This window comes from Monocercomonoides exilis (assembly GCF_001643675.1).
Source record: "Monocercomonoides exilis strain PA203 chromosome Unknown scaffold61-464226, whole genome shotgun sequence".
In the NCBI taxonomy this organism is placed as follows: domain Eukaryota; phylum Preaxostyla; order Oxymonadida; family Polymastigidae; genus Monocercomonoides; species Monocercomonoides exilis.
This window is the reverse complement of record NW_027150606.1, coordinates 195,130-207,545: the sequence shown is the minus strand read 5'-3', so window position 1 is coordinate 207,545 and position 12,416 is coordinate 195,130. Positions and strand designations below refer to the sequence as shown.

The following is a 12,416-nucleotide window of genomic DNA, read 5'->3' as shown; positions in this document are numbered from 1 at the left end:
TTGCTTGTTTTCGGCAAATGGCTTTTCGCTTTGAGATGAAAAGAAATGAAACAACAACTCTTGTTTTTTCCGACTTGTTTGCAGTTTTTAAAAATTTCAGACGAAATCATACACAACTTTTTTTAAAAGAAAATTCACAAACGATAAATTTTTGTTTCTATTTTTGAAGCTGATTTTTTTCCTTCACTTTTTTTATTTAAAAGAATAAGCCGTTTTATCGAAAAATAAGTGTATCATAAATTTTTGAAATTAATTCAGCTATTTTGTTTCTACAATTCCGAAGGACAAACTGCATATTGTTGAATGCAAATGCAGATTTTAATTATATTTTTGAATAAAATAACTGTTTTAAATCTTTGAAAAGATCAATTGTGTCATTATAAAAATTTGTTTTTTAAGTGTTTTATTTTTCTATTTTTCCTTTTTAAAAATTACAATGAAATTTGTAGCCCTTCTTATTTTGCTTCAATTTCGATTTACTACGGAGATAAAGTCAAGTTTTTGTGCATTACCAATTACAACAACTGATTGTGCCATTTCTTACTATTCTTGCATTTCCTTCATTAAAAATCATGAACCAAGCGAAAAATTCAAAGGAAGAGAACAACTGGAAATTTCATCAATTCAGTCTTATTCTTCAATCAACAATCCCAACGCCCATGAGGCTTCAAGCGTTCTTTCATCATCCATCAGCACAATTAATTCTTCATTGGATGCGTCACAAACAATTCTTCTTCAACAGGGAGATAATTCTTTATTTTCCATTGTGCAAGGATCAGAGTGCACTGTTCACAGTTGCATGTTGATTTTGTCCAATTGTAATACCGCACCATTTTCTTCTTTATCCAGTGTGCTTGAACTGTCCAACATCTCCATCTCCTATTTTGAAAAGCAAAATATCGTTCGAGGTGCCATTGCAGAATTGCACAATGAAAGCTCGCTCTGTCTGCAGTCTTCTGCGTTTTCTTCTCTTGCTGTTAAAACAGCTTATCCACTTGCTGCTTCGGGAAACATTGATAAGTTTTTCATAATGGGATGCACATTTCGAAACATAAGCCATTGCAGTTCCAACACCGTTAACAAACAATTTTTACTGAAGACAAGAGAGAGTTCAGTTGTTGAGTGCGAAATTTCAAAGGTGGAGGATCCATTCTGCTCTGTGCTTGTAATTGGCAAGCCGCTATCGTCATTTGTTTGTCACAACACATCCTTTTTTGCTTGCACAGTAACTGAGCAAAACAGGCAAGTATTTTACAGCTCAGACGGGGACGTTGTGATTGAGCAGACAATATTCAATGTTAATGGTAATGATACGCATGGAGGAACTGTTTTTGCACGTGAAACGAATTCGTTCACAATGAGAGAATGCTTCTTTGATAGATGCAACAATACCATTACAGATGGATACGGAGGAGCTCTATATTTATACAATGTTGGACCATTGTTAATTCAGAATTGCTCAGCTGAAAAATGTTTCGCTATTTCAACGGAAGCATTTATGCGAATAGAAAATTTAAATTCTTCCGTCACAATCTCAAATTTAAATGCTTCTCAATGTGATGCTGATCTCCGAGGAATTGGAATTATTTATGGATCAACAGCTCCTATTGTTTGTTCAACTTTAAAAATGATTCAAAGCAAAAGCAGGAACGGTGAAGCAGGAGCAATTATGTTGTGCAACACTTTTTCTTCGATGACTGCCAGTGACTGGCTTGTCAATTCTAACTTTGCTGATACAATTGGAGGCGGAATATATGTAATGAGGGAAGATAGCAAAGCTGTTTATGCGCTGCAATTTTCATTTTGCTTTTTTGCTAATAACACAGCACAAATCGGAAATGATATTGCTTTCACAGAAAATTATTATAATCTTATGAACTCATCTTGTTTCCAATTTTGCTTTTCGTTGAGTGAACAAAACAGAGTTTGGATGTGCACACAAGGGCTTCGCAAGTGCACAAGTGGAGAAGAGCGAAACAATCTAACCCCGAATCCATCTGGAACTGTTATTCATGTGGATCCAATGCGAGAGTCTGGAGATGTGGCTGGATGTGGCGATCTTTCAAATGAATGCGGCACATTGGGCTATTCTTGCGATCACTGGGTAAACTCTTTTCACACATCGATCAAGCTCTATTCTGGAGAATATTCAGAGGCCTCAATTCCGCTCACTTTTCAAAACATTATCATTGAAAAGAACACTTCTTCATCGAGTATAACAATACGTACAATACCATCTAGTAGCGCATTTTGCACTCTTCTTGGTGGATCGTTGACCATGCGCGGAATGCAGATTGTTCACAGCTCGACATCTTCTCCAGATAAATGCCTATTTGCTGAGAACAGCGAGGATTCTGTGCTTGCGCTGCATGAATGCACATTGAAGGCTGATTCAACTTCAGCTGCATTCAACAAACCGTTCTTTGTGCTGACAAAGGGCAGGGCCACTCTCGAGAGTTGTGAGATATCTTCTGTGCTTTTTGAGAGCACATCGTTGTTTGCCACGGAGCAGCAGGCGCATCTTGTGCTGAGCAATGCGAAGATATCGATGATCAGTCGCAGGACAGGCGATGGCTCAGTATTCAGCAAGGCTGTCCAAGCAGAAGAGAGCTTTGTTCTTTCAAATGTTTCGATGAAGAACTGCAAGTGCTTGGATGGGAATGGAGGTGCGTTGTATCTGGAGCTAGATGCACTTAGCAATGCGCAAATTGGGGCGGATTCTGACTGTATGTTCGACACATGCACTGTTCCTACAGACAGCCAGAAAAAGAGAAAAGGAGGAGGAATCTATATACAGGTTATGGAGGGAGCCGATGATTTCAAGCTCAAAATGCTTCAGTTTATTGTGTGCAACGGCTGGAAAGGGAAAAAAGTATTTATTGAAAGCAAAAATTTGTCAAAGGTTATTAACGCAGCAACGCTGGCATTCAACCCTTCTGTTGCTGTTGATTCGACAGATCTGGATGAACTGAGCGGGATGGAGAACGTAGATCAAAACATGGTCATCCCGCTTGTTGTGTTTCTGAGGAACTTCACTTCTCCAGCATATGTGTCTGGACAGAGCACTGATAGCAACTATCGTTTTTGCGGATACAGCGACTATCCGTGCCAGAGCGTGGAAGGCGCTTCAGCCGCGCGATTTGCCAGCACAAAGAGAAATATTCGCTTTCTGCCTTCCTTCTCCTTCCGAACAGAAACGCTCCTCAACAGTCAATCATATTCGTTTGATGCTGAAGAAGACAGCATGCCCATCAATGTTGGCTCCTCGCAAGCGAAAGTGAGTGAGGGGCTTCTGATCAATTCTGTGGAGACAAGTTTCAGCAGAATCAAGTTTGTGCTCGAGGCATCTTTGAATGGGAGGAGCGCCTTTATCCTCTCGAATGCTAATGTGCTGTCGGTGACTGACTGCGCGGCTGTGCCAGCTGCTTCGGGTGCTTCTGTTTCGTATTGCCTCGTGAAGATCACAAGTGGAAAACTGTCAATCACTCACTTTGCTGCTCCTCTTGCACAGAAGCTGAGTTTTGGCAATGCACCGTTTGTTGCCATCAGCGGAAGCGCCTCTGCAGATTTCGACGCTTTGGATGCAAATGGAATGACAACATCTTGTAGCAATGGGCTGATATCTGTCGACTCAGGGAACATCACAACAATCAACAACAGCACATTTCGTAGCTCAAATTTGACAAGTTCTGCATTTATCGTCAGTTCCTCAGGAACATATTCGATAACTATAAAGAACACCACTTTTGAAGAGATCAAAAGAACAGCAGGAGATGGTTCATGTGTGTTTCTGAACACCAGAAGTGGCTTTGCGAGCTCGTTCACAGCAAGCAACTGCACATTCACAAAATGCACAGCGACTGAAAATGGCAAAGGAGGTGGAGCCATTGCGCTTCACATCAGCAGCCAATCAGCACTCACACTCGAGTCATCTGCATTCACATCGTGCCAGGCACCAAAGCCAAGTGCAGGCTCAAAAGGGAAGGGAGGCGCCGTTCTCATTGATTTCTCTGAAGTCAACACCAGATATCTTCTCGCAAATACCCTGAGTTTTGCCTCAAACACAGCTGAGCATGGCAATGATTTGTTTGTGTCCTCTGCCGATCTGACATCCAGCATCACCACAGCTGCCTTCCAGTTCTTCCATCAAGATGCGCCATTTGCTCCTGAAAGCTGTGCTGGAACCGATTCCAAATGGCCGAGTGTTGCTATCCCTCTTGTGTTTTATCTGCTGCCTCGTGAATCAGATGTGCATGTGCTTTCAGAAGGAAACGATGTGTCTGCATGCGGATTCGCAGATTATGGGTGCCAGACGATTACCTTTGCTCTGACGCAGCGAACAGACGAGTCAGGAGAACTGATTGTGCATCCAGTCTATGCACTCAGCGAGGCAATCACCCTCTCAGGCACCAACGAGATCACATTTAAAGGCACAGTGGCAGAAACAAAGATGAGGATGATTGGTGCCCAGACAGGAGCATCAGAAGCGATGATAAGAATCGAGCAAGCATCAGCATGGAAACATCTCGCCTTTTGCCTGCAGCCAACAATCCCCAGCCCTCAATCATCGGTGTATCTTGTGTGCAGTGCAAATGCGATGCTCAATCTGGAAGACTGCTCAATACTATCTGAACAAGGTGAAGAAAAATGCGCTTTTGGGTTTTTGGCTGTTGTTGAAGGCTCGTTTGCGATGACCAGATTCACAGTGAACTCAATCGGGCTTCAGTCAGCCGAGATGGTGAAAGTGTGCAGCAAAGGGAGTGGAGCAATTGACTCGTGCACATGGACAAATGTCACATCTGCTGTTGAGACAGGAATCATCGCATACTCATCAGCTGGCACACTGAGCATGCACAACACAACAATCAGCCAATCTGCCTCTTCATGCTGCTCATTTGTGGAAGGCAAGCATGGCAAAAGTCTGGTTGTTGAAAACAACACCTTTTCAGGGATCACCAGAAACGAAGGAAATGGAAGCGTGATCAAGGCAGACATTGGTGAAAACGAGTCACTGGAGCTGAACGATGTCTCAGTTGATAGCTGTTCTTCGGTGAGGGGATGTGGTGGAGGGGTATACATCAGCACAAGCTCCACTGCAAAAATTCGGATTGGCAAGGAAGGCACAGCCACAAGATTTGCCAGATGCAGTGCAAAAGGCACCTTGCCAAAATGTGGATTTGGGGGAGGAGTATTTCTGAAGTGTGCAGACTGGCTGGCTGATCTTGTCCTCACAGCTGTATCCTTTGGAACCGAGGGAGATGGCACAAGCAACGAAGCAGAGGGAGGTGGAAGCAATGCGTTTGTTGAAGGATACAGCCTGGACAAAATCGTCACCAACCAGTCATTCAAGTTTGATATCGATAAAGAGTCAACAGCTGAGTTTGGGAAGCTGTGTGGGTTTGAAGATGGGAATGTTTCGTATGCTATTCCTTTGGTTGTGTTTCTGCTGACGTTTGAGCCTCCTGCAACTGTAGGAGGAAACACTGGATTTGACTATCGCATGTGCGGTGTTTCTATATACCCTTGTGCAACAATCCCCTTTACGATCTACAAGCGCTTTCCAGCATCAAATTCATCTGGCGCATCCATCAGGCTGACAGCGGACTTTTCCTTCAAGGATGCAATATCTTTTGACACACAGCCAACCGAAGTGAATGCTGAGCAGATTGGAGGCGTAACTGACGTGAGGAGTGATGGAATTGGAGAAGGCGCCGGATTGTTGTGCTCTTCGGTGAATGTGAAGTTCAGTGAAATTGTGTTTGGACTGCCAGGATCATTCGACGAGCTCTCACGCACTACTCTGTTCCTGTGCTCATCGGCCACTCTTACCATTCACAGATGTGAGTTTCAGAACAGCAGCAGCTCAGCCGTTGAGTACAGGATCATACACATAACAAGTGGGAAAGTGGAATTGAATGGATGTAAAATAAAGGACTTTGCAATGGGAAATGCAGAGATTATTGTACTCAATGGAAACAATGCTGAATGTTCGATTGAAGGAATGGAAGCATCAAAGCTGAGCCGAGAAGAAGAGGGAGCTATGATTTTGATTACGAGTGGGAAAAAATTGACAATTGAGAACAGCAACATCGAAAATTCTACGATGGCTAACAACAACCACATCACAATTAATTCACTGGCAAATGGTCTTCTGAAGAATGTGACATTTTCGAATCTGAGCAGAACAAACGGAGATGGAGGAGTGATTGTGGGTGAAATGGGTACTGGCGAGGTATTGGGTGAGGAGAACTGCTCATTCAAGCTGTGTGGATGCTATTCGGCAAGAACGATTGGAGGGTGTGTGCTGATGGATGTGGAAGAAGGGGGCATCTTCCGATTCGAGAGAAACAAAGTGGAGTTCTGCATTGTGTCCAGTGGAGATGGATATGGGGGAGGGCTGTTCCTCACATTTGGCTCTTCCCATCTCGATTACTCGATGAGGAACAACACGTTCGAGAACAACGGAGCATTGCGCGGGAAGGATGCGTATGTTGTCTGCGAAGAGCCAGGGGCAGCAATCCTTCTGATGTATTGGAATGGGTCAGCATCTGAAGACACTGCCTCTGACCGGCTGTGGGTGCGCCGTCTGTCTGAGCCGGCAGATGGAGGTGTCACAATGATCGACTATCTGTTCCCTCCATCAACCTCGTTTGTGTTTGTGGATGGAGGTGCATCAGCTGCTATGAACTGTGGATTGGAGATGAACCCATGCACTTCAGTGGAGCTGGGCTTTTATAAAATGAATTCTTCTCAATCGATCATACAGCTCGTAGGAAACAGCCCCATTGATGCTGTTGTGAACAGGCGCGGAATCTCCCTCACCATTCAAAGTTATACAACAACAAAAGCGATGATATTTGGAAGAAATGGAAAATTTGAGCTTGTCGAAGGAACTCGCTCAACCACCCTCACATTTTCCAAGCTTTGCTTTGTGCTTCCATCGTCTCCCAATCCTTCACCAGAAATGAGTTCACTTGTGGAAGTTAGCATTGGCCAATGCTCATTCTTCGATTGCTCATTTGAGCAAGGAAGCAGCAGAAATTCCAATCCTTCGAAATGGATTGTTTCAGGAGGAGGCGGAGTTGTGCATTTTTCCTCTTGCGCTCTTGGAGAGATTCCATTTCTGTCAGGCGGAATAGCTTCGATTGAAGGTGCATCACTCTCTTTGGAGTCTTGCAGTTTTTCTTTTGTTTCATCTGATGCTCCAAACGGATTAATTGTTGGAAGAGACAATTGTGATATTACACTTAAGAACACCGAATTCGTTAACTGTGAAACAAGAAACGGACATGTATTGGAAATTATTTGCCCGAAATCAGTACATGTTAGCGGAGCATGCACATTTGATGGATGTTCTTCGATAAAAGGAGATGGAGGAATTCTAAATTGTATTCTTGAAGCAGAAGGATCTTTGATTGTGAACAAAACATCAATTGTATCTTGTGAAGTGAATGCGGTTAATGGGAAAGGAGGCGGAATCTATCTCGATTTGAAGGAGAATGTCAATGCCTATTTGTTTTCTGATTTAACATTCAGCGGAAATGATGCATTTGAAGGGAAAGACATGTTTGTGAGAAGCGCTGATTTGAACGCGTCAATCATTCCATCTCTGTTTGATTTCGAGTATTTTGGAGCAGACGGAGAGACAAAAGTCGATCTGAAAGGAAGAGACAAAACGCATTTTGTGAGTGTTTCAGCAGATCTGCTGTATTTTTTGGTGAAATATTCTTCATCGATGATAAGCGTTGGATCGGCTGGAATCGACTTTATCGGGTGTGGAAAGGCAGAAACACCTTGCCACTCGTTGTGGCGGGGCATCAACAACTTGCAAGCAATTGAAGACTCGCAGCCATGTTTTGTTGAAATTCTGGACGAGGCAGCAATATGTGAGTGCTATGAATTTGGCCTTTCTCAGCTCAGCATTGGATTGTCTTCTGCAGCTGCTTCAAATGAATTCGCCAGACTGTCAATTTCTCAAACATCAGACGGCTCGAGCAAGTCTATTTTCAGCTCGAACAATTCGCTTTCATTTTCTTCTGTGCAGTTCCATCTTCCTGCGTTCTTTTCAAATGAACGATCTTCCGTTGTTTCATCGTCTGATGGGTATCTCATCTTCAACTCAACCTCGTTCCATTCTGATGCAACTTCTGTGCTGGAATATGTTCTGCTGTCAAACAAAGGAGGAACAGCTGAGCTGCTGAATGTGTCTGTTTCTTCGTTGGTGTTTGCACGCTGCCCCTTCGCACTTTCGTCTTATGTTACACTCGAGGAGTGCTGCTTCCACAACATTTGCTCTCCCACGAGCACAGAAGGCGGTGCAATGTCTGTCTGTCTGGAGCGATCAGACCTGCTGCGTGTAAAGAGCTGCCAAGCAGAGCTGTGCAAATGCTCCATCAAAAACGGGAAAGGGGGATTTTTATATGTAGATTGCTCGAAATCGACAGCAACAACACCACTACGATTTGAAGGTGAAATGACGTTTGAGAGAAATGATGCGCAGCTAGGGAAAAACATATTTATTGCATCTACTGAATTGAACGCTTCAGTCACTTTGGCAACATTTGCATTTTCATTCGAGTCGATGAAAGAAGACAGCAACGCGTTTGTGGGGATTGAAGGAGAAAGCGAAGAACTGGATTTATTCAGATATTTGGTTTCTTATACCTCATCTTCAATTTTTCTATCGGCGGACGGAGAGGATGTGATGAGATGTGGAAGCTCAGCTGATCCATGCTGCTCGTTCTGGAAAGGGATGCAGCAGATCAGCAACGAGGCCTCGCCAAAGCTCATCTCCATTACCAAATCCACTGAAGTTGCGGACACCTTCACTCTCTCCAACTTCACCATCCAATCAAGCTCGTTGGAGGAAGAAGAAAAACAGGAGTCGATGCTTCTGTTTAGGGAAAAGGCAGGAGAAGTATCAGAGCCGTTTTTGCGATGCACAGCGGAACTGTCCCTAAAGTATATTTCATTGATCATTGCATCGAGCTTCGATAATTCTGCTTCGGAAGTGATTTTGAGTGAAAGTGGGATGGTGTCTTTGGGGCAGTGCTCGTTGGGAGCAGAAGTTATGTTGGGAGGGATGCAAATTAGCAGGTGTAGCTTTATTGTCTGCGTTAGAGGGCAGCTTTTGCTTGCAGAAGTGTCAATGGAGTTGACAAGTCTTGGGAAAAGCGCCATTTTCATTGGGTCTGTAGCTTGCATGGCAAACAATTTCACGTGTACATTTGTGAACATTTCAGATGGGAGCATCTTTGAGGTTATGGAAGTGGCAGGCTCAGCAAAGGGGGTGAATGCAAATGAAAAAAGCGGATTGAGACTGAACTCGTCGGCAATATTATCAGTGAGCAGAACAGACAACGGGGCATCAGTTATCAACAGCAAAAGAGAAAGAAATTTTTGGATTGAGATAGATGGGACTTCAGTGAGCGATTGCATTGCGGGGCAAAGCCAAAAAGGAGGGGCTGTGTTTGTCATACTTCCAGAAGAGGGCTCATTTTCTGTTTTGAAATCAACGATAATTCGTTGTTGCTGCTCGGATGAAGGGAGAGGGGGTGTATTTTACATCGAGGCAATGAGAAGCGGGGTGCTGGACTTCGTGTTCCAGAGCGTGTCGTTTGCAGGGAACAGTGCAAAGGTGGGGAACGATATTTATGTGTCGTGCAACAGCATCTCAGAACAGATCAACGAAGCGCAGTTCAGGTTCGATATGCGGGAAAGCATTTATGTGAGACTGAATGCAATTTATGGGATCGACACAACAGATCACATAGTAGATACAAATCTGATGGATTTTATCACAATCTTCCAGGCAGACACGATTGTGGTGTCATCAGTTAGCGGAAAGGGAGGGAAGAACGAGAGGAGGTGTGGCACATATGTACAGCCTTGCTTGTCGCTGGGTTATGCTGTTTCGCATGTGACTTCAGATTTTGATTCGCGTCTGATTGTCGACGGAGGGACCTTCATTGAAGAAGAGCTCACGCTGGATAGGCTTCTTCTTGCTTCGAGATCGAAGTCTCAGAGCAATGTAACAATAAATTCCATCGCATCATCAGCCAATGAAGCTGTGATTGCAACTTTGGAAGTTGTTTCGATTGCGAATCTTTGGTTTATTTTTGAGCAAGATTTTGTGTGTTCGCATTTGTCTTTCATCTCTCCTCGTTGTGGAGTGGTTGAGCTGGCAAACTGCTCGTTTTCATCTGAATCGAGCCTTCCGCTGTTTTCTCTTTTAGACTTCAGCGAGGGGAACGGAACTATTAACTCCTGCTTATTCTCCTCGCTAACTCTGCTGTATTCTGTCATCCAAGTCTCTTCTTCGTGTTCTGTTTCTGTGACCTATTCAGAGTTCAGCTCGATGTGTTCTTCCGACGGAGCAATAGTTTGTGAGAACAGCAAAGAAATCAATGTTTCTCATTCGAAGTTTGCAAACAACTCGCTTGCTTCATCTTTTGCTTCTTCTACAGCTAATCCTTTTAAATTTCTATCTGCAACTTCAGTCGAGGAATTAACTCTTACAAATTGTTCGTTTTGTGGATTACCACAAACGTTGAAAAGAGGAATTCTCGTTAAAATTAGTTCGAGTTCTAAAGTTCTATTTGATTTTTGCATATTTGAAGGAAATAAGAATTCAGAAGTTTTGGACAACAGCGTCTGCAATACAAATGAGCTATGTTCATGGAATGGCTCACTTGCAGACGTGCAAAACAGCACCTCTACGATGAAAGATACCACGATTGCAAACAGCTCAATAGGAGGAATGAGCGTGTTTGGAGGGAGCATGATGATTGAGGATGGAAAATTCATAAACAACAATCCGAAGATAGAAAATTATCAGTCAATTCGGAGAAATATCGTTTGTGCAGGCTCTGGGTTGTTAAAGGTGGCAAGTGTAAAAGGAGAAGACGGAGTGAAGGAGGGGTCGTCGCTGTGGATTCTAAATGAAGGATGCACACTGAAAGGGATTGCGGAAGAAAGAGAATCAGCGTTTTTTATACCACAACTGGAAAGAGTGGAATCTGAAGAAAATGGAGGCGAGACAACGTTAAAGTTCCTGGGATCACTTCTTGTGCCGTGCAATCTGTCGTTTCGGGTGGTGAAGAGGGTTGGGTCGGAGGCGTTGGTGGAGAGATACTCGTTTGAAGAGGGAAGGTTTGTGTCGGAGGCGGAAGTGTTGGGGGCAGTGCCTTCAAAGACGATTTATGAGGCAGGAGAGGAGACAGAAGTGTCGGTGTGCATTCTATTTGGAGATCCTGCTGCTTTGAGTTCCACAGTTGCTTTCGTTCTAAAAAACAGAAGCGATCCGCATTCAAATGAAGAAGGGAACATTGTTGAAGGAGACAATGAAATTGAATTTTCGTGGCCCATTATTGGGATGATTGTTTTTGCAGCATTCTTTTTAATATCCATGATTGCTTTCATTGTGGTGGTTGTGCTGCTGCAAAAGAAACTAAAGGAAGCAAAAAATAAAGTTATAAAAGAGAGATTAGAAAATGAGCAGATAATGAGGAATGCAGAAAGGAGAAGAGAGAACGAAGGAAGAAGCTTTGAGATGAGTGAAATGCCATCCACATTACTGGAAGGAATGTCAAGTCAAATTCCTTTACTGATTGACAACGATGAAGAAGATCTTCCAGAGCCTCCTTCAATGACTGATGGAATACTGAATGAAAATGATCTTCCAGATTTGGAATCTCCAGTACCTTTTTCTGAGAATGCTTCTGCTTCTGGAGTGTCACAATCTCACTCACTCAATGTGATATCAGCAAAGAAGCCATTTCGAGAAAAGGAGAAAAAGAACATCAAAACATTGCATTCTGCGATTCATTCAGTTCAAGGTAATTTCACACTGGGAACAAGAGCGATGGATGTTGTTGATGGGAAGGAAGTGATTTTGGCAATTGCAGGACTTTTTGAACATTTGATTACTGTTGGAGACGAAAGAGTGGAAATGATGGGGAAACAATTGTGCACATATTCGATCTTTGTTGAGGAAGAAACAAATGAAATATTCATTTTGACAGAGGAATTGAAAGATGAAAAGGAAATAGAAGAAATAAAGCGATGGAAAGCACCAGAAGTGGGAAATGAAGATGAAGAAGTGGAAGATGAAGGAATTGAACAGGCAGTTGTTTTCAAGCTGGGACTGATTCTTCATGAAATGATAACAGGAGAAGTTCCTTTGAGCGAGTGCAATTCAGAAGAAGCACAGGAGATGATGAGAGATGGCGTTCGGCCACTGACAGAAGGGATAGAGGAAGAAGAAATGGTTATACTGATGGAGAAGATGTGGGCAGATGATCCAAATGAAAGGTGCTCGTTGAAAGAGGTTGTAGCATCTTTGAGAGAAAATGGGTGATAAAAACAATGGGATTTGAACTTTAAAAATTTTTCACTCATTCCTTGAAAATAATTCA

The 12,416-nt window shown here is 43.1% G+C and overlaps 1 protein-coding gene across 1 annotated transcript; it reads left to right on the top strand.

Moving 5' to 3' along the window:
- Positions 1-1,627: 1,627 nt before the first annotated feature.
- On the top strand, positions 1,628-12,358 carry MONOS_121 (uncharacterized protein; the record flags this gene model as incomplete). Its single annotated transcript, XM_067864690.1, has 1 exon — positions 1,628-12,358. One exon carries the CDS (start codon positions 1,628-1,630, stop codon positions 12,356-12,358), a length of 10,731 nt encoding a protein of 3,576 aa, XP_067719551.1.
- Positions 12,359-12,416: the final 58 nt, after the last annotated feature.